We start from the raw sequence: 22,926 nt of genomic DNA, 5'->3' as shown, positions 1-22,926 counted from the left end.
GCATCTGGATGTAATTTGTTGAATGATAACAGAGAAAGTATCTGAATCGCAGTGAAGTTGAAATAAAAACCCAATTCTTCACTAGGTACTTTATTCAATCTCATTGATATGACTCGTAATTTGGCTAAGAAAATGGACATTTTATTATTGGTATACTTGGGCAATTTTAACATAGATTCAATTTGTACCAAAAAAGTCTTAACCTGTCCTCTCCCAGAGGCACAAATTTGTGCCCAAATTCCTTTGATCCTGTTATCCTGGGAGATGACAGATTAACTTGTGTTATGTTGAACTATAGCATTTTGTTATTTTATAACCCATTTCTTGCCAGATAATATATCAAGCGCATCAAGGCGAAACAAGTGCCAGCTCTCCTGCGCTGCAAGCAAAGTAATTAATACTCATTACTCAGCAATTAATGGGTTTAAAATAATCGAATTATTACAAAGTAAATTTTTCAAAGTATTAATAAACATAAACTTATCCAAGACATCCTTTCAAATATGCCATTCTAGAACAATTGACTAGTGATCCTAGTAAATTGCCCAAGTACGAGGTGCATAAAAACAAGTAGTTTAGTCACTTGACGTTAAAAGGGGATTAGGTTTACCATATTATGTAAAATGTACACTTACAGTAAATACAATAATTTATCACACTAATATAATTAAAATGACTCGGGGATAAAAAGTAAACAGTCGAATGGCAGTGTGGAATGAAAAATTTCAAGTAATTCGATTGAGTGTTGGAACAAAAAATAGCTTATTACACTAAGTAAAAAATACATTAAATTTAATTCGCCTTATACAAAATAATATAAATAAGATTCATCTTAGACTAATACTGAAATAAAAAGCGAATTTTCAAAGGGTCATTTCTTACGTCATAGTCATAGATTCCACGTTAAGAGGCCCTAAAAAAACTACCAAAATGATCACAAAAACAATAGTTTATTTTATGGAATTAAAGCCACAACCAAGAACTACAAAATAAATAAGTATAATTGAGTGATTTATAGTCTACGCTGTGTCTATTAAGTTCATTGTCAGATTTAATAAATGGTTAGCACTGAATAATCAGATACAACACTAACAATGCTCTTACACTAATCTTAATCTTAACAATTAGATTACACTTACACATAAATGTTACAGTAATTATAAATAAACACGTTTTAATTAGATGCATTTTGATAATTATGTCGTTAAACATTTTCTCCTATATAAATATGAATAAAAAAATATTGTTTTTATAAATAATTTTCAATTCCAAAAAAGTTTTTACAAATACTGTGAAGTCAGATCCAAACATAATTAATCGAGATTCTTTTGTTAAAGATCGAAATGCGTGCAAGACAAATGAATCGGTAAATCATTGTGATACCGTACAATCAGTAGAATATATATAAACATTAATAAAATAGATTTTACACAACAGCGAGTATACCGTACGAAAAGGTAACTATAATCAAAACATACATTTAATTCCTTTAGGTACAATAGCTGCATTCTAGCCAGATAATATCTGTAGCCCAGTTCAATGTTAGCAACGTAGAACCTCGCACCGTTTAGACGACTCTAGCTTTAAGAGACGCTAACAATTTTCACAAATTCAAATCTCATCGTAAGAGGCAATAGCTTCACGCGAGGCGTAGAACTAGGCATTAGTCGCGATACGGTATACGGTTACACAAACCCGCAATAAATTCCTGAAGTCAAAATCACTGTTCGGTCCACTAGAGTTAACACTTCACTACACTAGTTGTGCACTAACACTAAAATTACAAGTCCGTATTACAAAAACATAGTAAGTGTTACAATACTAGTTTTGAGCGAGCGCTAGTCCCTTTGGGGTCGCCTGCCCTGCCGCCGCCGGCCGCCTCCGCCGCACGCATCGAGTACACACACACACGCAACAAGCGTACACTAACACGCGCCACAGACTAAACAAACCGTAACTAAACCTTAAAATATTTACAATGAGAACTAAGGACGAATTAATAAATTAAAGCCAAATAAATAATAGTGAACGCTCTTTGGAACGGATTACATTCGAGGTACTGGCGTACAGACAGGTCTGAATGTTCCGCCCCTCGCGGGATGCGCCGAGGTAGCAGCCGAAACCGCGGGTTAAAGCAAACGGCGACTTCGAACCAACAAAACAACCTTACAACTAAATATGGCTACAATACTTAAATTATAAATATTCTCACTCGTTAAGATTTTAAAAAGTTCCAACATAAAAAAAAACAAAGGAATATTGTAGCTGCGGACTTAAAAAATAACAGGACTACTAATCAAATCCAATTAAATGTTGATAGAAATAAAAGGAATTACAAATAATAGCAAACTTATAAAAACATAGCACTTACACTGAATATGGTCCAGAATAGCTTAAGCTTACGAATTTTCGAGATTCATTGCAATAATATCATTATTCCGATAATTGAGATTCGATACAGATACTAAATACTTAAATATAATTTTGTATCAGCGCAAGTACTACGAAATGACTCTACAACAAAATATGACGCGAGTCATCGAGGGCTACCAATGCAGTGTTAGAATAGGCCTCGCCACAAGACGTGAGGCCTATATCTGCATGATAGTTCATTTATTCTGGTGAACACTTCTATACTGTTTAAATTTATCGAGCCACATTAAACACTTCGTGCATAAACTACTAATATTACGTTCATCGTTAAATTCACAACTTTAATTCAGAATTAAGTATTCATTGCAAACGCACACTTAAATTCCGTAAGAAATAGTTTGAGTTGATTCAGTCTGGTCAATGTGGTCAATAAATTTAACACAATGCCCGTAATAATTATGTCGAAAATAGATTTTCATGCAAGATAATTTACTACTTACAAAATTGTTGTAAAAAAATCACAGTTGTTAGTAAAATCTTTAAGTCCATATTCGTTTTTGGTGATTACTTAAATACCTATTTTCGTCCATATTATTACGGTTTTAATTGACAATAAACTTGGCTCCTGTAATAACTGTTTCTGCATGCGAGTTTTTTTTTTCTAATATGGATATGTCACGTACAAGCTGAAGTCACAATTCAGTACGAAATATCTCAAATTACATCGATATCCTTCTCAAATTTCATACGTTATACGCCAACGCGTAGGTTGTTTGTTATTCTTAGCTGTAATTTATTTATTTTTTGTTGTGCCAAAGTTTAGTAAATAAATTTACTCTCAACAGGCTTTATAGGCACTCCGAAGTGCCGGCTCGCTCACGCTAACAATTATTTTAATTAATAGGTAGGTAAGGACGGTATATGCGGTCTGATACTACTTTCTCAATAAGATGAAGTAGGAGATTATTTCGTGACATATACAATACATAGAATCATATACCTCATCTTGCTTTTACTTTCCTTTTACCTACATGAAACCCGTTTATTAAAAGGGACGCAAATAACAATTATAGCATTATTATACAATTTCTCATTTTTCGCAACCCTTCTAAACGGATAATCCAATTCCCAACAGAAGTCACCCAACAATCAAAGTCAGTGGATGTGCATCTGCTGAAAAGTTACACCCGGTTTTCAGGATAACAAAAGTACGATTGCAGAAACAGTAAAGGTGCGTACATTATTACTATTAAAACCCGACGCCACGCCACGCTTGCGACACACCATCCAACGCGTGTCAGTGCTAATCAGTCCCATATATTTATTATGTTCAGTTGCAGATAGAAACTTGCGTCGGACAACGTGGCGTGGCTTAGCGTTTTATTAGTATGTTGCCGCGTTTAATGTGAGCTCAAGTTACACCAGCAGTGTGTAGTATAGAAGTGTTACCTACGTGTGCGCATCAAACCCATCGAGCGTGCGTCGGGGCGCGGCTAGCGAGGCGGTGCTCACGGCACCAGGTCGGGCAGGCGGGAGCGGCCCTAGGGGCGCCCGCCGCCTTCTGTGCTTACCACCTGAAATTAAAAATAACTAGGTTTAAAATTTTACAAATTTGTCACACTAGCCCAATAAGGAAAAACATAAAATAACAAGAAAAAATATATATTCACATAATAGATGTTAACTATATCCCTCCCTCTCACACCAGCCAACCTGAATAGCATCAACGCCTTGTCTGAAGACGACTAAGCTAAAACAATAATAATGTTGAGACGATTAATTACAGATAGGTATTGGACAGAACTGCCAAATGTATCTAAATCGCTGGGGCGAAATTATCACAGATATTTTTCTTTTTTGGTTTGGTCATCTTAAATTAAGGGCCAAAGACAAGTGCTTGTTTTTATTTTCTTAATTTTAGTTTTAAATTTTATACGAGGTGCTTTATAGGAGATGACGGCGTGCAGTTGGGAAAAATCCATTATGGACGACTGGGAAGGGAGGGCGGCCCAGACAGTGCCGGACTCTCACCGGCTAAAAAACACGTACACGGCCCCAATTCACTGGAGCTTTCTCATAGCTTTCTTATCACAGAATCTGTGAGTTCTATACGAGGGGTACAGAAGCAAAGGCAGATGGTCAGAGAGATAGCGGGAGGACTTCGGGATTTAGACTTTCATTAAAAAGTATCCCGCTCTGAATGTTTCTTCTCATTTTCAATTTAGAAATTTCGAGATCATAGCCATTGACAAGTTAAAGGCCTTACTTTTCGTTCCTTGTAGTAGAGCTCCTCACTCTCCTTGTCGCACAATAGCAGCACCACGGCGCCGAATAAGAAGATGGCGGCGCCCCAGCCCACGCCATAGGCCCAGCCGAACTCCCACACCGACCTGTTGCCTGTAAACCGGTAAAATTGTGAGCAGGGGCCATCTATAAAGTACACTCAAGGAAATTGAATCACGTACCAAGGTCATGTTGACATCCAATACATTTGCCAAAGAAATCATAGGGAAATTGGTCAAGAAAAGATTACACCCTAGTACGTGATTCAGTTTCCTTAACTAACGTATACATCTATTACTTTATTAACACTGATTTATATTAGCTTCACTTGTAACTATGCAATATTGTTGAATAATATTTAAACTCGATTTTTATCTACTTTTGTTGTTGTATTGACACGAAAGCAATTGTAGCAACGATGCGTAGTTCTGATTACAATACAATAATCTAATACCATCGAGCTGATCTGATGAGTCGGAAGCTAGGCACTGGAACAGCAAGACAGAATAACGTAACCTAGCCATGTTTGAGCTTGTTAGAATAGTCTTATACTTCGTTTTTTTTAGCATTAGAAAAACTGTAAACAATTCTGGAGTCTTTTTATTGAAAAACGTTTTAAAATATCAGTAATTATTACTTATGATACTAAAAGCATGTAAGTGATCATTATGTCCTTGCTATTTTTTACTACGCTGTGACTTATTTTTAACCCCCGACGCAAAAAGAGGGGTGTTATAAGTTTAACTGCTATGTGTGTCTGTCTACCCATTTTGGACCTATAACCTTAGGTTTACATCACAAAAAGGTTGAGTAAACGTCGTATATAGGTTTTAGCGGTGACTACCCGTTGTATAAAAGCGTTTGGTAACACGTTCTAAGCTTAAATAGCCAAATTATTCTATTGGCTGTTGATGTAAAGGTTTATATAACCATTTTATATAGCCGTTATAGTCAAGTGCTATAAAACCTCAAATATAGACAGTACAGAGCAATATTACTGTATAAAAGTGCTTGAAATCACTACTATATCTAGTTTGTGCTACAAGGTTTCCCTGATAACCGCTATAGATATTGCGTTTTAGCTGTGGTGAACACTTAACAATACAAGGATTTTACGATATTGTGGTTCCACAAATCACTGCTATAGTACATGATACTTTAATAGTGATAACAACGCCGTAATAGAGCGGTTTTACTTTAAAATCGATTTTCAGGACATTTTTATAGCAGTTAAAAGTATTTAAATTGTTTTTGAATCCGTATTATAGTCTCATTGCGGCAGACGTCGCTATGACTTTTATATGGCCGAAGCTTTCTGTAATGGTTTTGGTTGTTCTTTTAAAACACAACAGCGCACGTGGCTGACTTTTTAACTCCTTTATAGGATAAATAAGGCACATAAAGGAAAAAAACTGCTACTTTTAAATTATAATTTTGGCCTGTAAAGGCGTCGTTGTACCTTGCTTACAACGTATCAACATGGAAATGGCCTAACCTAAAAAGTGCATTGAATATTGTATATTAAGTGCGATAAACGACACGTTGGATAAAATCATAAGCATAAAATCGTCACGCTCTTCAGAAATTTATCAATGTCCATTATTAGGGACATTTTTCTTATACCGACACTGAAAAAGAAAACAACACTAATGACTACCTATTTCATAAATCTTCCCTGGATATCAAAATGTATTTCTATTTGAAGAGTTTGTGTGACCCATCTAAAGTTTTATAGAACCCTAATTTTACGATGATGGCGGCAAAAACTTTGTCACGAGTGCTATAGTCTATAGTTAGCGGGTAAGAGCCACGAATTTACTTCTTGGCTATAAAGTAAAAACTAAGGCGAATTTAATTTTATATGATTCATATATTTTATTCAAAGCTCGATCGGGGGCGCATTAAAAATACTAAGTAAACCTAATACTATTCTATCGGTAAAACTTTGGTCGCACGTGCTTTATGCAGTATTGATCGAATTAATCAATGTCTAAATAAAACAGTAGGTTTATTTATTTTTCTTCTGATTACAAGAATTCATCAATAATAGGTTCACTTCACACAACAAAATCACTCACCACACCATCCTGGCCGAGAAAATGTTTCGAGTTGAGACTGCGTTGTATAGGATTCGCAGACTAGGCGCTGTTTCACCATCCATTGATTAGCGTTAACCGACGGTTAAATGTGATGCCATCTCCGTCTATTCGAACAAAACAAATAGAGACGGCATCACACCTAACCGCCAGTTAACACTAATCAATGGATGGTGAAACAGCCCCTAAGTATTAGAGATTAAAATAGCACTAAAATGGAATCATAAACGTTACTACAGTATAAAAAACACTAAGGGGCTGTTTCACCATCCATTGATTAGTTTTAACTGGCGGTTAGGTGTGATGTCGTCTCTATTTGTTTTGTTCGAATAGACGGAGACGGCATCACATTTAACCGTCGGTTAACGCTAATCAATGGATGTTGAAACAGCCCCTAAGTATAATAGCGTTAATGTGCCCCGTATGTCAATAAATTGTCATACGAGTCACCTTGGAGTCACCATTACATCAAGTTTTTAGACCTAAAATGTCACAACTAACACTGCTACGGTTCCACTAATAAATGGAGATATTATAACTCAATTATAACTGCGCCAAATCGGCTTCTTTGGTCTTTTATAAGACCAATGGTGGTGTTTGGGATACGTTCTATGGACTGCTATAGAATAAGAAATTGTTATTTGGGTGTGGCACCGTAGCTCTTAAACGGGTGAACCGATATGAATGCAGTTTTTTTTTTATTTGAAAGCATGTTTTCTAGCAATGGCTTACCTTCTTTCTAATTCTAAAAAAACGAAGTATATATAAGACCACGTTTGTTCTAGTAAGTTTTATATAAAAGTATATACATTCAGTATCTATGTGTAATGTGTATTGTACAAAATAAACAAAATTTCTACTACAAAGACAGACTTATCCCTTAAAGGGATCTCTGCAGTCAACCGTTGAGTCATCCTGTAATTTTTTGAAACTATCATATTTATATATGATTGAAAGGTGTTGTAGCTCAAATCGTTTATATAAGCTGGTGTAATATCGATGGCCTGAGTTAAATGGTTAGATTAAAAGGTTTATTTAAGTTAAATACCTAAATGATCGCAGAAGTTTGTTGGGTAGTACTTTCGCCATTTCGTCATGTCGATGTTTGTGATGGTGTCGTACTTATTTTATAGTTGCGTATTATATATTCTATATGTAGTACTTACCCGTCATTATACTTTTTATATTTGGATTATTTATCATAAAAAAAACATTGAGTGACTGTATGTACGTCAATCTTGTACAAGTTGCATTATAATTTTAAGTATTTTTTATTGCTGGGCGAGTAGAATCGGGAGATATAATAAGAAAAACAGAGGTACAAAACAAAATAGAAACTTTTATTCAACTCAAACACTCACTGGAAACGGAACTGGAATGTTCTTCACATTTATAATTTTCGTTCACAGAACTTAAACCTAAATCTTCGTAATTTACGTTTCATAAAGTATAAACCACAATACAATTTAACTTTTCTCCTCACTTCCCTCCACTTGCTTCTTCACTGGACCAGTTTGTACGATGGGAACAATTCTTTCATTCGAAGCTTTTGGTGGAGTTTTCAAAGGAGCAGTGATTGTAAGGACGCCATCCGACGACAGTTTGGAGATCACCGAATCGGCTTCAATACCTTCAGGAAGAGGATACCTTCTTGAGAAGCTTCTAGAAATAAAGCCATGCTCGTCCTGTTTCTCCTCATGTTTTGCTTCGACAACCAGATATCCGTCGACGGTCTTCACAGAAATTTCTTCAGGGGCGAAGTGTTGGACGTCCAAATTGACTTGGAACTTGTTCTTATCTTCCTTTATAGTTGAGCCGATGTCTTGAGAAGCAGATAGAAGGTTTCTCCACGGCCTGTAGTATTCCTTGTTTTGAGGGAGAGCGACAATCGTAAGACAATCTTTAGGAGTTATGCCCAAGCCGAAGTGCTGGTCCGGGAGCTGACGCGGGCGTCGGGGACGATCGTATTCCAAGTAGAATGGATAAAAAGACATTTTTTCGCTTATAAGTTTGGAAAATCTTCACCCACAATACCGCAGATCTTGATAATCACTGATAGCTCCACACGCGTATACCGCTCAGAATCGTTTGACGAACTGACGTTTGACAATAAACCGGCTCGAACTTTATACACCGCTAAAGCGCCATCTAGTAGCCACTGGAAGTTTCCAGAGCATGCGCGTTTCTAGAAACAGCTGCGCGGTCTACTTTGTTCAGAGGTTGTAAACCTTTGGAGGACAAGTTATTGATCTTAATATTTTACGATTCACGATATTTTATTTAAAGGTATTTTGTTATTTAAAAGTTTGGATCAAGAAATACTCGTAATAAATAAATGGTAACTTTTAAACAAGCAGGGATGGGCCGAAATTCGTTTCACATCAGGTTTAACCGAATTTCGGCAGTTTGAGCTGAATACGGCATTCGGCCGAAATTCGGTTTAAGTACCGAACATTCGGCACTAGAAAAAAACCTACTTGTAATATTTTGACTGAAATTAATAGCTTGTCTATCATATCAGTAAAATATGCAACAAAAAATAAATAAACTTAGTATTTTACTTACCTATTCTTTGAATAAACATTTTGACTACTATTCGTAGATTTAATAAAAAAAAACTGATTTTAGTTTACAATTTTCACAAAGTAACTATTAAAATAGAATAGAATTAAATTTATTTAGAGGTAGCACTTGTACGTATTGAGAAACATAAGGTATTTTAATTATTTTTTCAACAATAAAATTTAACAATCTCTTCTTATCTATCTACTCGTATTTAAAATTTACTTAAGGCAGGTTACTAAAGCGAATTTCAGCCGAAATTAAGCAGTTTTTTTTATTTTTACCGAATGTTCGGCCGAAGTTTGTATTCGGTTCACGCCACATTCGGCCCATCTCTAAAAACTAATAAAACTACAATAGTATTGAGACAACATAAAATTCTATTTTTTGGTGAAAAAAAAACTTCACACAATCCAACAAATACAACACAAAGTCAACTAATATGAGTACTGAAAACCTTAAATAACCGGATGTCAATGTACAAAATAATATATTAAATGATATTGTAACGGATAACTCACGGTAGTTTCATGTTCGAAATTACAAAATAATATATTGAAATTATTTATTTTAACATTCAAATGTCAGAAATATTAAACTTAAACGATTTTAGGACCTTTTAAGTTCAAAAAAACTCTTATCGAGTCTGAACCAGAATGCTTTAAAAACTCCCGATAGTGTAGCTTAGTATTTAATACAAACATTTTGTAACTGTTACTTATAATAATAGTGTTTCCAATTGTTTACGAGCACTGCATCATGACGCAAAGCTTAGGCTACTCGCCACTAGATGGCGCAAACACCAGTTTCAGTTCTCGAGAAAGTTCCCGAATTTATCATAGGTATGTACAAACATCATTGTGTTTTAGTACGGATCCCTATCCCTAGTTATATCTTGTACATCAAAAGTGTATTTTTTTAACTGACTTCATAAAAGGTTAAGGTTAAGTTGGTCTGTACATATTTAATATTACCACGCTAAAAATTGCTAGCTAGATTTTAAGTTTTACAAACGAAATAAAAGTTAAATTTAGGTACAATTCGTACGTTACGTACTTACGTACCTATTCATTTTAGAAAAATTTGTACAGTCAACGGTAAGGACCAAATAATATGACAAATCTGTATTAGGTATGTATTTTATGTACGATTTATACACCGGTACTGTGCGGACGGAAACCTGTGTCTGTGAGCCTAACTTACATTTTTTATTTATTTATTTAAAGCCCTTTCATTCAGTAGAAAATGTTCGGAGCAGGGCCCAATGAGGGCTATCGCGAATGAATTCGCCGCTAGAGGCGCTAGTGTAGCGTGAGGTCTCCGAAATGTCAAATCTCATAGCTTTTGGGTGAGCTACGCGGGTTTATTTATAATAAGATTTTTTTTGTGAATATTTGGCATAACCTGAAATTAATTATGGCAATTATGCGTTACGGGGCAATGAATGTCTGTTTTGAGACAGTTTTGTCTTTCGGAAACTTTTGTCCTCCCTTTTTTTCCGAACAAAACGGGACTTAGCAACACTGTGGTTGCTGGATATTTTTATGGTACGGTTTTAAGGTGTTTTAAATATGATTTTAATCTAAACTTTGTTTTAACGCCCGTAATAACAGACTCTGAAAGCCACACTTAAAAACCTCACGCAACAGTGCGCCATCTAGTGAGACAAAAAACGATAGCCCTCATTGTATAACAAATTACAAGCAAATAGTATGTATGTATGTAAACTCTTCAAAGTATGTATTTATGAAAAAGTCGTGGTGGCAGAGTGGTTTGACCTATGGCCTCTCAAGCAGAGGATCGTGGGTTCAAACCCCGGCTCGCACCTCTTGAGTTTTGCAATTTACCACGAGCTTTACGGTGAAGGTAAACATCGTGAGGAAACCTGCAAAACCTGCGAAGCAATTCAATGGTGTGTGTGAAGTTCCCAATCCGCACTGGGCCCGCGTGGAACCTACTGCCCAAGCCTTCTCATTTTGAGGGGAGGCCTGTGCCCTGCAGTGGGACGTATATAGGCTGGGATGATGATGTAAACTCTTTATTGTAAGTACAAAAGAAAATGAACAAAATACAATCAACAATAAATCAATCATAGTATTAGTGAATTTCAATTCAAAATCGCTAATACAACTATTAGCTTGTAATTTTTTATGCAATTGGGCCCAGGTGGTTATTCAACGCTCGCATCCAGAAAATTCATGTTATGGCAATAAAAATTGCATTGAATTTACAATAATAATGGCGGGGCTACACTACAATGTGCGACTGAAGTTCGGTCTCGACTCGGCGAACGTTTAGATTTGCATTGCGTGTTGCCTATTATACGCTATCAGTGAAGAGTCCCGACCGTGTATGTAATGTATAGATAATTCTCTCGCTGCTACGAGCACAGTATAGGTAGTATGTTTTTCTTCCAACTATGCTTTAATTTCATCATAACGGCACTAAATACCCAGCACAAAGAGAGACTTTTCTGATTTAGAGCAGAAAAAATGTATGAAAATCCTTTTTGCATTGTTTTAGATTTTTTTTAATTGCACGACCAAAAAGGTAACACAAGGTTTTTTGCTATAAAAATAGCCTGCATAGTGTAAAAAAATCTAGTGTTAGGTTGGTCAACCTGTCGGTCTTATGAAATTAGACAGATTGCGTACAAAATATTGTTGCTTCCAATCCTACCAAAAATAGTAAGTAGCCGTATATTTAAAAAAAACTGTGTGTTTGGTTGGCCAACCTGGCGCCCATCAGAAATTTGACAGATCGCGGGTAAAGATATCTGTTATATATACTAACTCTGCCAAAAGAAAGTAAGAAATAATAAAAAAAAAAAACAACAAATTGGCGGAATTTTCCGTGGTCATTTTTTGAGATTGCGAATGTAAACTTACAAAAATGGAATCATCGAGTGCTAGTGTCATTTCTTTCCTATTAATTGTTTAACATGAGTTTTTTTTCGTCTACTATTCCTGTAATAGTTGAAAGAAAAGCAGATGATGCACCTCGCATGAAGTAATTTATATTGCCCTCGTGCTTTTTAAAGCCCTCGCTCACGCTCGGGCTCCAAATCGGCACTCGGTGCAGTAATAAATAACTTTATGCTTGGTGCAACAATCTACTATTGCAGCTGAATAGCTATGGATAATATCCGGCGGGGAGGGCGACAATGTTCATTCCTACTCTTACAATGCATAATGCAATCCCACTTCTTCTATCGTAATATCCAATTGTCAAAATCTGTATCTTTTAGGGTCCCGTACCTCAAAAGAAAAACGAAACCCTTATAAGATCGCTTTTTTGTCCGTCCGTCTGTCTGTTTGTCAGTTTATCAAGAAACTTTTTCTTAGGAACGCGTGGAGTTACCAAGCTGAAATTAATATCGAATAGTCAGGTCTGCTACCTTAAAACAGTGAAAAAATCAAACGTTTAGGTCAACGCAATCAAAAGATACCGTCATTAAATAAGGTGTTTCCATACAAAAGCCGTAACCTAAAAGCGCATTACTTCCGGTTGTGCCCAGTTCACATTATTCCAGTAAAATCGTGCCAGTAGCGATACATTGCGGGGTCACAATCCAAACGAGTTACACAAGATCGATCGAGCACCGCAGTGTCTTGCTACTGGAACGGTTTTACTGGAATAATGTGAACCGGGCATTGCACTAGGAACTTTAAATTTGGTATGACGATAGCGTTACCGTGTTTTTATAGGTACATAATTTTTTTGTGTACTTGAGTAATGATTTGATCCTTGGGTATCTAATGATATATATAATATATTTACCATAGGTTTTTTCTGTAAATACCTAAAGAAACTGTCATTAATTACCATGGCATGTCAAGGTCCAGGTTCTAATATCTATTGTACACAGGCAAAATAGCTATAAAAGTGATATCGTAACTAAGTCTATCCCTATCGACCAAACCAACCATAGCAGAGGTTCCGATTTATGTGTCAGTTCTGAGGCCTATTATTGTCTAACACACTTGGAATCACAATCGGTCTTCAACATTTCTTTCTGTCACACGGTGTAAGACGAGGATAGAAAGAGATGGTGAATGTGATCGTAAACGTTAGCGCATTGGACAATACGGCCTCAGCGGGCTACTACGAAATTCGAAAATCGCAGTTCCTGTCATTCCGTCCCTGACACTTATTTCATTTATTACGAGAGTGAGGGGCGGTACGATACTAACTTCGATTTTCGAATTTCGGAGTAGGCCCTCTGGTCGTCTCGTTACAAATTTAAAAATAATCAACCAGTATTGTGTTGTGTATTGCTGGATGACAATAATGGTACTATTTTCACAACATAGTTTAGAACCGCACATTGCAAACGAATTCTCGTGAGCGATCAATTAGGGATTGGTTTACATTTCGCAAGTACCATTATTGACATGTGAAGTCACAACAACAACTCATACTGAAAAATATCCAGGCATCAAATGTGTGTATGTATGCATAACAGGTACATTTTTTGTGCACATTTTACTTTACAAGCTTTTATTGAATACTAGCGTTTATTCGCCTAGCGTTTAGCCTATGTGTTATTTCAGATGTTATTTAGAGAGCCCAGCAGTTAAGATTGGTTTGTTGGAATCTTTTTTTGTATTTTTTATTTCACTTCAAAATTTTTACTTTTACGGTCATCCCGTAAAACCTAAATTGAAAATACAAACTGAAATATAGATGCACAGGAAAACCAGAAAAATAAGACCAACACTGGGAATCGAACTCAGGTCCTCGGTATTCCGTACCGCGTGCTATACCGCTACACCACTGTTGGTCAACGGCACAACACGAATTTCCCCTATGCACCACATATCTCAGCTTGTTTGTTTCTTATTTAGCCACTTAAGCAGTGACGCTAGCGACATCTATGCCGTAGCCCTCATCGAGAAACTTTGGGTTTGGGTGAGCGGTTAGTTCCAATGGAATGCCGAAAGTTTCTCGATGAGGGCTACGGCATAGATGTCGCTAGCGTCACTGCTTAAGTGGCTAAATAAGAAACAAACAAGCTGAGATATGTGGTGCATAGGGGAAATTCGTTTTGTGCCGTTGACCAACAGTGGTGTAGCGGTATAGCACGCGGTACGGAATACCGAGGACCTGGGTTCAATTCCCAATGTTGGCCCAGCAGTTGTTATTTAGAGATTTTATCCCTATCCTATGTTTTAATCCAGGTTATAAACTAACTTTTTGCCAAATTTCATCCAAATCCGTCCAGCCGTTTCAGCGTGAAGAAGTAACAAACATACTCACTCACTCACAAACTTCACTCACAAACTTTCACATGTATAATATTATATAGTAGGATTCATTTGTAAGTTTCAAATCTTGTAAGATAATTTGATCCACTTCTAGCGGTTGCGTTGCCTAGAAATTAGGTATACATGTGTACCTTGGATGACAATGCAATTATTGTCAACAAAAAGTAGACAGAAATAAAAGCTTTTTTTATATTTTTTCTCAAATAACTTATTTAAATTAGATATTAACTACCTACTCGTAACAATCCAATTAACTGAATAAGACTTCTCACAATCCGACACCCCAATAAAACCCAGTACCAAATATATTTTTTCTTACTTTGTAAGAGTAAACGTAACAATTATATTTTTAATAACGGGTCGGATCGAAATAAGCAGTTCTTATGAAATCGCTACAAGTATTTATATTTTGAATCATGTAATTAGGAGCTGATTTCTGAAATCATATACATGTATTAAAATAACATTCTTATATGGAGTAAATGTGTAAAGCTAAAGCTCAACCCAGCTTTCCTCCACTTTCGAACGGTACTTTCGCAGATATTATTTAAAAAATAGACCTCTAGAATATCTTTTCCCAAAACGACAAATATAAATAAAGACGCTATGAAATAATTTCATGATAACGATTGTCGGTATAAGGGTGTAATGCACGCCAAGATAATTTTAGAATACAATCGCCGAGATGTTTCTATCACGGCATATTTTGCTCACTGAAATGAATTGTTACCTATTGTTAGTATTTTTAGTACAATAAATTTTAATATCACTGATTAAGTATATAATGTCGCTTTTAATTGTGAGGGTACTTGTTTACTGTGAATTAAAATTAATTATGAAGGGTTTATTTATTGCGGATTGCGCATGCATAAGAATTTTCTCGAAAGGATACGAAAATACTTTAATTTCGCAAATTTAGGCAATTTATAAACGTTTGTAGAATATTATATCCCTGCTGTAATCAATTAATCTAAAATTAATATGAACCAAGTGTAAAGTAAGTAGGTGGTACACAATTTAACTACTTTAACGAGTTTTATCATGGATTCCAAGACGCACAGCAAAAAAAACACATTTGCAACGAGTTTATTAGTTTATTGTATTACAGATAAAATAATATATTATTTAAAATAATTCAGTCTTAAAAAAAATATTTATTAGAACAGCACCTATTCCGGAGATCCGATTTGCTTCTGTACAGGTCCAGTGTGGGTTATTGGCACAATCCTCTCACCAGTTGATGGCAATGCCAGAACCTTCGGAGCGGTCACCGTGAGCACCCCATCGGATGACAGGTTTGACTGTACGGTGTCAGGCAAGCAGCCTTCGGGTAAAGCATATCGCCTCACAAATTGCCTGGACACATAACCGTGCTCATCCTGCTTCTCTTCATGCTTACCCTCAACAATGACGTGTTTATCGATCACTTTGACACTGACTTCTTCTGGACGAAAATGCTGAACATCGACGTTAATTTGGAATTTCTCGTTGTCTGAAGTAATCGAGCCTTCGTTCAATGCCAACTGGTTCATTGCAGAAGATAGCTGTTCCATAGGTCTCATCAGTTGCTCGAAGTGCCGCATCATATCCCAGGGTCTGAAGGCAGGACTGAAGAAATTGCGGGGCATCATTCTTCCAACCGGGAAATCAAAGTAAGGATCCCTGAAGAAATCTCTTTCAATCGTCCGAAGGGGACGTTCCAAATCGTAGAGGTATGGAGTGATCGACATTTTGAGAAAACTTCGAAGATTGTTTTTGTTTTCACTTGAGATCGCGCTCGCGAGATTGCTTCAATTCAACTGATGGCTTGCTGGCACAACACGGTATTTATAGGTGGCGAGTTACAACGCCACCTAGTTGAAACGACTTGAAAGTGCCAGATCGTTCTCGTTCAAGAGTTGTTGCTATTACCCGCCCGCGTCGAGAACATACGAGAATGGTTAATAGGTAGAACATAGCGCGCCTTCTCGAACATGCCGTACTAAGCCTGTTTTGTGTTAAGCGCTATCTAGCGGCGGATAGCGGAACTTTGGTAGAGATTGTCTGGGAGTTCGAGAAATTTCACAACTGGTGAGAGTGATTCCGCAAATGATTCCACAGCTTGGTGGGTGGTGGCGCTAGTGTTGCGCTAATGTCGTGATAAACATGTTATCTTCAGTGCGTAAATCAGATGCACCAATGTAATTTAAATTTTTGTATCTTTAAAATAATATGCTTACGTATTTTTAATTATTTTTTTAACTTTTATTTTTTAATATTATAAATGCGAAGGCGAAAGTGTGTGTGTTTGTATGTATGTCCGTCTTTTTTGGCATAGAGATAGTTTATGGGCCAGAGAGTGACATAGGCTACTTTTTATCCCGGGAAAATGCACAGTTCCCAAGGGAACAGCGCGCGATAACCAAATACCACGCGGGCGAAGCCGCGGGCAAAAGCTAGTATTTACTAAATTATTTCAGACACTTCGCTAAATTTCGTATTAGACTATAGTCGCCAAATTCCCTCTTCCTACTCTAGCGCCACTCTGGAGGGATTTGGAACTGTCACCGCTTAAAGCAGGACACATGCAACTTTTCCATCGTAATCGTAAGAGATTGTCATCCATCTCTCCTCTATTAACTGCCGTGCAATATTTACGCCGTACTAAAGGTTTATTTTGATTTTTAGAGACAACTTTGTTTTTTTTTTCTATTGAACGAAGTACAAAAGCCAGGCGCACTGAATCAGAACAGTGAGGCAGTAATGTTCTATTTACTGTTTTGCCACACTGTTCTGCCTTTGTATGAATGAAACAAGCTTAGCTACAAGTCAAGCTAATACCCGTGGTGTCGGGTTAGAATTGTACCTCTCCATTTCTTCCGTGGATGTCGTAAGAGGCGACTAAGGATATAGGTTAAGGTATACCGTAGGCGGAAGGCTAGCAACCTGTCACTATTGTACCATTTTTGTCAAACTTTAAACCTAAAATTGCTAAAAATTGCTTCGAAGCGGTAACGTTTCGTGTGCTCTGCCTACGAATACTGGTAATACAGGCGTGATGTTTGTGTGTGCAAGCTAATAAAAGTGTGCTACTAATGTTTAACTTGTGAAAGAAACACTTACCTAAATTCAGTTCTGCGGCGAAGCACACCGGATAGATGACTAGGGCTATTAAGATGCACATCACTGTAAAGATATTAAGATCATTATTTTTTTTTTTCACGTATAACCTGTCGTCATTATTATACCTATGTACATATCAAAAGTCGTTGTTGAAGATATCAAAACTAAAAAAAAATTGCTGGAGCGGTAAATGCTCCAGCAATGTTACATATATACATACATATTCCATTATAGGTAGTCTAATTAACATAGATTTAACAACTCGAAAATAATTAAAAACATCAATATACAATGAAGGCACAAGTTTTTAAAATATACACAAAATTAAAATATAAATAATACGGCGTTTTTATGTACTGTTGTTATATTCTCTGCGTGAAACTACTTACTAAACCCTAATATTATAGCGCAGAAAAGAATTCTAGCACTAAATGGGAATCAAATCTACAATATATCACGATTTTTAGTTAGCGTCAATAGTTCTGAACCACTAATCAGAACCAGTGCCAAGAAGTCCGAACAATAGGGCAGTCAAAAAACAGGTAAAACTAAGTGGACTAATAGCAATAAGTTGAATTAAGGCCGGGACCAAATGAGCGGAAAACCCATTTTCAATGTTAAAAAATGGCATGCATTTTGTTCTGCAGCGCTAAAAGCAAAGACAAGTAGTCAAGCTAAGTTTGTACCTCGCTAGAATGCGAAATCCCGCCCGCTTCCCAGTTCACCTTCCCGCGATCGGCCTGTCGCGTCACTACGGTTAGCATCTTGGTCGCCGATACGCGTCTTAGGAATTTTCATCTACTATTTGTTCAATTTTAAATTTGTGAACTGTTTTTGTTAAGACGCGAGGTGCAAACTTAGCTTGGTCGGGTAGTAGTTTCTAAGTCAGTATATTACAGTGTGTAAGTACTGTGTTTGTAGACAACATGGTCTGCACTATAACTTTCAACTTACAACCTTGGACGGCGTGAGCAAAATCCTAGATAAGTGCGTAAGAGATAGCTAGAATTTCTCTCGCTACGTCTTACTTGATAATCGTCTAGTCACCAAATCGCTCCTTAGTTAGTAAAAAGTGTACGTAGGTCACACGGAACTTTTACCGGCTATATGGCCATATTGGCCATATGTTATTGTTTAATTTACAAACGAAAAACTAAGTGTCCAATATTTTCTGACCATCTTACTGACGTACTAATTAGAATTCTTTAGGACAGTAGCCTAATACAGGTCGTAATTTAACCGCACTATTCTACTCACGGGCAAGCGCCATGGCAAGCACAGCGAACCGATAGTAGCGGAACTTGGTCCGGTGGTCCGCGGCCCGCAGCCCGAGCCCGGTGAGCAGCGCGCCGCACACGTCCGCCGCAAGCGTCGCCACGCAAAGCCCCGCCGCAGCCCTGCGAACAAAACGCGTGTTTATAGTGCCACCAGGGTTGAGGTCACGCACACAAAAATAAAGAGTTTTATGTCATGTAATGACAGCGGGATTTTGACATTCACTCATTAATTTCATTCCTTATGCATCAGTTCTTCATGTAGCTGTGTGTGTAATCTATCACTTCAGCTCTCGTGGCACTATCTATTCTATATATTAAAAAAAAACATGGGATAGCCATTGAAACAGAGGCCGACCGATTAGTATGTATTTTTATTATGTTTTGTGCGAATAGCGAATAAATATTTCTATTTTTATTTTAGTTCAGTACAATTAGCTGAAAATTTGGCAAAATTAATGCAAGACTTATCTATCAGGATATATAGTTTATAGAGCAAAGTTAAATTTTATCCACTCTCCCCCCCCCCCTCCGGGGCGGAGCTTCATCCCCCGCGCCATCGAATATGTCCCGGACCGCGGTATTTTCCATTTTGAAAGAAAACCGTACACGATACATAAAAAGTGTGTAGGAACGAAATAATCCTTGATAAATTTACTATAAACCTTTCATACATTTAAAACCGATATCACTTATAGTTTCAGCGCAATCTGGCACCAAATACGAACATTTTTAATAATTTATCCAGTTTTTTTTTGTTAATCGTTTAGTTTTTCAATTATTTCACACTTTACCGCCAAGATATGTATGACTAAAGTAAAGAATAGGATAGCTCTTTATAAAAAGGTATAATTCATTTCTACACTCATTCATTTAACGTTTCTATGCTATTTTGAAAATCACCATCATCAGCTACTCTCGTCGATTAATTTGAACTTTGAAAGAGCCGGGCGGTGGTCGCCGCCGCGCGGTCAGTGCGCTAGTTCCCCACTTCCCCACCCCTACCCCGCCCGCTCTGCACGACCATAGTAAAAGAGACCAAGTAGGTTCACAAAGAACAAAAGTACATCGCGCGGCTTAAATGTGTGCGCTTCGCGAGATGATCACGTTCGCGTACTCGTACTTACGTAGTTTTAGAGTTCCGTACCCAAAGACTGCCAACGGAACCCTGTTACTGAGACTCCGCTGTCTGTCTGTCTGTCTGTCCGTCCGTCTGTCACAGGGCTCTATCTCTTGAGCCGTAATAGCTAGGCACTTAAAATTTTCATAGATTATGTATTACTGTGGCCGCTATAACAACAAATACTAAAAATAGAATAAAATAAATATTTAAGGGGGCTACCATACAAAAAACGTGATTTTATTGGCGTTTTTTGATTTTACGATGTACCACGATGTGCAAAAATTGTAGAGGCCAGAGTTGCGAGAACGTTGAATACGCTACATAATGCGACATTGAAGAAGATTAGAATAATACTGATTTTTGAAGTAAATGCTATAATAGTTAATAAATAAATAATAATATTGTTAGTAAATACCTAAGAAAAAATAAACGTAAGTTTAAAATAAGCTGGTTTTATTTTTCTTAACCTAGATGAGGAGATGGCGGGACGACTTGAACGCATATCCATTAGAGTGGCAGGCAGGAGCATGCTCCAGCAGTGGGGCATTTAACAGGAAAAAAAAAAAACTTTTCCGGGTGTTAAAACAATCACTGATGCTCAATTTAAGCATTTCAATTACGTAAATAAAAGACGAAGCCCTTACTAAATGCACATGTACAGTACAACTCAGCTGGCTAACTGTCCTGTCCTGTCCTTGTGTTCTGTCATGCGTGTAGGTCGAATATTTAAAAATAATGAGCCACATCAGAGCCCACAATACCTAAACGTCACCTATAAAATGTTTTTTTTAGGGTCGCCGTCATCGAAATCGATGAGGACTATAATATAGGGTGGCTCATTTAGATCGGTCAGCACTCGGTCAGTATGGGAAAGTCTGAAACTATAACACATACGAAGATCTGTTCTTAGGAAACATGTCATCGATTTTAGTAATAAGAAAAACAGCATTCAAACATGAAAAAAAAACTTGTTTTCAGTACGGGATTCGAACCAGGTCGTAAAAAAAAACTAACATTATATCTATTTGGATATCGATAGTGTAGATCATAAGTCATAACATAAGCAATAAATGATACTATAAAACACGATATCTAGAATGTATAAAATGGATTGGTTTCATATTCTTTAATAATGTATTTTTAATTTTTCAAAGCGTCCGGGTTCGATTCCCGAGTTTGTAAATGATCACGTGTTTTACAAATTGCTAAACTTTCACGTCTAACGGTCTACGATTCTAGCAAGTCTCGACTTTACCAAGAGGACAGTGACTTGAAACCCCGTAAATATTCGCTTAAGGGAGGCTGAAGGGCGACTATTTCGCTCAACACGAATTCTACGTGTTATACGCGGTCGCAGGGGAGTGCAGCCGAAATCGCAGACATCTACATGGCGCCTGTCAACACTTGGGAGTGTCAAACGGACAACTTCATTCCGTTCAAAAACATTTTGCCGTTCGAATGCGAGTCGTAACGTTTTTTACTTACTTTAAAACTACCCCGGCCGACATACATACAACGGGTTAGTGTTTTGTGAACACTGGAAATCGACACGGACATCGATTTCTTTGCTTCTTCTTAGCTAAATATCTTCTTGATGATGATGATGTGATCCTGTTATCCCTCACTAGGGACATAGGGCTCGTAGAAGAGTTTTCCATTTGGCTCGATCTTGCGCGGCTTCTTCCAGCTCTTCCCAGCCGAGACCAATTGAGCCAGCCTCCTTCTCAACTGATCGCCTCCACGTGGTCCGAGGACGTCCTGGCCGTCTTCTGCCAGTAGATTGCTAACGGAGACCCTGCTTGGGCAGGTGATCATTCGACCCTCGAAGCGTGTGTCCAATCCATCGCCATTTCCTTGTCATAACTTCTCGGCTTACTGGCTTCTAGTCAGTCATTTGCCACAGTCTTGCGTTTGAGATAGTTCGAGGCCAAAAAAATCCAAAGATACGCCTCAGGCATTTGTTAACAAACACCTGCAAACGATCGGTGATATCCTTCCTTACGAACCATGTCTCGCATCCGTACAATAGGACTGACTTGACGTTGGAGTTAAACACTCTGATCTTAGTGCGTCGGGTTATTACGGTGGATGTCCACACAGGTTTGAGTTGTGCGTGCACCGCCCGCGCCTTGTTGATGCGCGCCTCAACATCGCTATCCGTTCCCCCGGTCGGGTCGACCACACTTCCCAGATATGCGAATTGGCCAACTTTGGCCAATTGCTCAACAGCCCCGCCGTCAATGTATATCGGCACCGCATCCCAGGTATTAAGCCGCATGTCCTTCGTCTTCTCACAGTTTATGCGTAGGCCCTCTCTTGCAGCGTATTCGGAGAGGTCGTTGGTCTTGGATTGCATACGCTCTCTTGATGTTGCGAATAAACAAAGATCATCTGCGAAGTCTATGTCTTCGAGGTCCGCCTCATCTACCCAAGTCAATCCTCTCCTCTCTTGACTTGTTACCTTGCGCATCACGTCATCCAAGACAATGAGGAAAAGCAATGGCGACAACAAACAACCCTGCTTCACACCCGCCGTGACCGGTACCTGGTCTGACAATTGTCCCTTATGCATGGCTCGGCAAGAGGAGCCCATATAAAGATTTTGGATAAATTTTATGATCTTAACTGGTATACCCCTTCTTTTTAGCGCATGCCAAATACTTGTCCACTTGACCCTGCCGAACGCCTTTTCGAAGTCTACGAACAAAGTGAAAAGTTCACTACGCATTTCATTGCACTGCTCCAAAATCATGCGTAAAACGTTGATTTGATCAATGAAAGACCGCCCTACTCTAAATCCACCCTGTTCGCCCCTCAGCGTACAATCGACAGCACTCGTCATTCTG

The 22,926-nt window shown here is 37.7% G+C and overlaps 3 protein-coding genes across 8 annotated transcripts in view; all 3 read right to left on the bottom strand.

Annotated features, from left to right (window-relative positions):
- Positions 1-74: 74 nt before the first annotated feature.
- Positions 75-22,926, bottom strand: part of LOC141437302 (transmembrane protein 47) — a 103,727-nt gene continuing 80,875 nt past the window's right edge. For all 6 annotated transcript variants that reach the window (XM_074100581.1, XM_074100582.1, XM_074100578.1 and 3 more), the window contains 4 exons: positions 18,941-19,080; positions 17,684-17,746; positions 4,640-4,770; positions 75-3,947 (listed from right to left, as the gene is read on the bottom strand). In XM_074100581.1, the coding sequence (XP_073956682.1) occupies positions 3,915-3,947; positions 4,640-4,770; positions 17,684-17,746; positions 18,941-19,080 (367 nt within the window). In that variant the 3' untranslated portion in view covers positions 75-3,914. The remainder of the gene's footprint in view (positions 3,948-4,639; positions 4,771-17,683; positions 17,747-18,940; positions 19,081-22,926) is intronic.
- On the bottom strand, positions 8,072-8,868 carry LOC141437305 (protein lethal(2)essential for life-like). Its single transcript, XM_074100585.1, has one exon. It carries the CDS (start codon positions 8,744-8,746, stop codon positions 8,219-8,221), a length of 528 nt encoding a protein of 175 aa, XP_073956686.1. The 5' UTR covers positions 8,747-8,868; the 3' UTR covers positions 8,072-8,218.
- LOC141437304 (alpha-crystallin A chain-like) lies at positions 15,654-16,401 on the bottom strand. Its single transcript, XM_074100584.1, has one exon. It carries the CDS (start codon positions 16,309-16,311, stop codon positions 15,751-15,753), a length of 561 nt encoding a protein of 186 aa, XP_073956685.1. The 5' UTR covers positions 16,312-16,401; the 3' UTR covers positions 15,654-15,750.

The sequence above is a fragment of the Choristoneura fumiferana genome, chromosome 17 (genome assembly GCF_025370935.1).
Source record: "Choristoneura fumiferana chromosome 17, NRCan_CFum_1, whole genome shotgun sequence".
Lineage (NCBI taxonomy): Eukaryota > Metazoa > Arthropoda > Insecta > Lepidoptera > Tortricidae > Choristoneura > Choristoneura fumiferana.
Note: the sequence above shows the minus strand (reverse complement) of the source record. Positions and strands in the feature narration are given on the sequence as shown.